The sequence below is a fragment of the Lactuca virosa genome, chromosome 3 (assembly GCF_052849685.1).
Source record: "Lactuca virosa cultivar CGN04683 chromosome 3, Lactuca_virosa_CGN04683_v6, whole genome shotgun sequence".
NCBI classification, from domain to species: Eukaryota; Viridiplantae; Streptophyta; class Magnoliopsida; order Asterales; family Asteraceae; genus Lactuca; species Lactuca virosa.
The window spans coordinates 421,441,636-421,443,198 of NC_136428.1; the positions used below are offsets into that span (position 1 = coordinate 421,441,636).

At 37.8% G+C, this 1,563-nt stretch overlaps 1 protein-coding gene across 1 annotated transcript; it reads right to left on the minus strand.

Moving 5' to 3' along the window:
• Positions 1-566: 566 nt before the first annotated feature.
• LOC145165054 (uncharacterized) lies at positions 567-1,040 on the minus strand. Its single transcript, XM_079083690.1, has one exon. It carries the CDS (start codon positions 1,038-1,040, stop codon positions 567-569), a length of 474 nt encoding a protein of 157 aa, XP_078939816.1.
• Positions 1,041-1,563: the final 523 nt, after the last annotated feature.

Sequence of the window (1,563 nt, forward strand, 5' to 3'; positions counted from 1 at the left end):
CGTGTCCTTTCTGACGAGTAGCAATAATTTATTAAATCTAATCCTAACCCACTACCAAGAACTTCGATAAACTCCAATCTTGGTGACAGGTGAAGATAGCCTATTCCCCATGATTAAGTTCATCCTTCCATGCTCCACATCCTCACTTCATTTTCCCTCTACAAATAAGAACAAATATGAAATCTACATCCTATATCAAGGACCCAAGAACGAGAATATGTTGAGTTATTAGATAAGAGAGTGTATATACCTGCCTTAGTAGTCTTCACCTTGCCATATTTGATAACTTTCAATTATTTTGGGTAGCTTTGATTCCAATTCTGTTTGTCGTTACAGTAGAAGCAAGTGGCCTCTTTAGGTTCGGAGACATGTGGAGCATCAGAATTGGATTTTCCTTTGGGTCTATTGCTTGACGACCCATATTGGGACTTTCCCTTCCATTTTTTATTGGGAGTACCTTTCCTTATTTTCCATTTCCCTTGAACTATGGCCAGAACTAGAGTAGTAGGAATAATGGAGGCAACACTCTTTCCCTTCATTTCTGCTTCAACAGTTCGTAGGAGGTTCTATAGTTGAGACAAGGTTGTCTCATTGTTGTTCCAATGATAAGTTAAAATGAACTGATCATAACAATTAGGTAGAGAGTTCAAGACTATATCAATAGCCAATTTCACATCAAAGTTCATATTGAGCTTAATCAACCTATCCACGTATCGTTTCATCCTCTGCACGTGGCTGCTCACAAACTCTCCATCTTTCATCTTACTTGTTATGAAGGACTTTACCACCTCGTACTTTTCTTGATGAGCTCGCTTTTGGTACTTTTTCATAAGGTCCTCATTCATCTCGTACGGACAGTAATCCTCATAGTGTCTCTGCAACTCAGGAGTCATTGTGGCCACCATGATCCACACAACTTTTGTGGCATCATTGTAGTTTTTCTTGTATGCGACTATTTCTTCAGGAGTGGCCTTCTCTTCATCGATCTCATCCAATGGTCTCCCGAGGACATATTCCTTATCCTCAAAACAAAGGGCCATCTTTATGTTGCGCATCCATTCATTCTAGTTGGTGCCATCTAGTTGCACCTCGCAGTAGATGTTCAACAAGGAAAAGTTGTTGTTGATGGAGGAGGAGGAAGAACCAGAAGCATCAGTTGGAGTAGACAATTGAAAAAGAAGATAGATTTAGTTAGATAGGAATAATCCTTAATATGACACCTAAAATGAAATATTAAGGCTAAGATCCAACTAGATAATTAAAAAATTAGTAAAGGGATGTCGTAATCTAATTGTAAATTATACAAAGGTAGGTAAATGACGATTTACCAATTTCACCATCGAAAAACGAAATTTGAAAGAATTAGGTTTCAATTAATGAAATTTCTAGATCTTTTGAGATTCATTGACACTCTTCAATGGCATGTTTAATCTCAAATTTACTTTTCCATCTGTGACTGGGATACCGAGGATCACAAACAAGATGTGAATAACCATGCAAATTAGCTTGGTACTCTCGATGTCATTTATCATCTCATTTTAATGTGTCGGTTAGCCACACACG

Coding starts and splice junctions, on each gene's coding strand:
- LOC145165054 (XM_079083690.1), bottom strand. CDS start 1,040: ATGGCCCTTTGTTTTGAGGATAAGGAATATGTCCTCGGGAGACCATTG.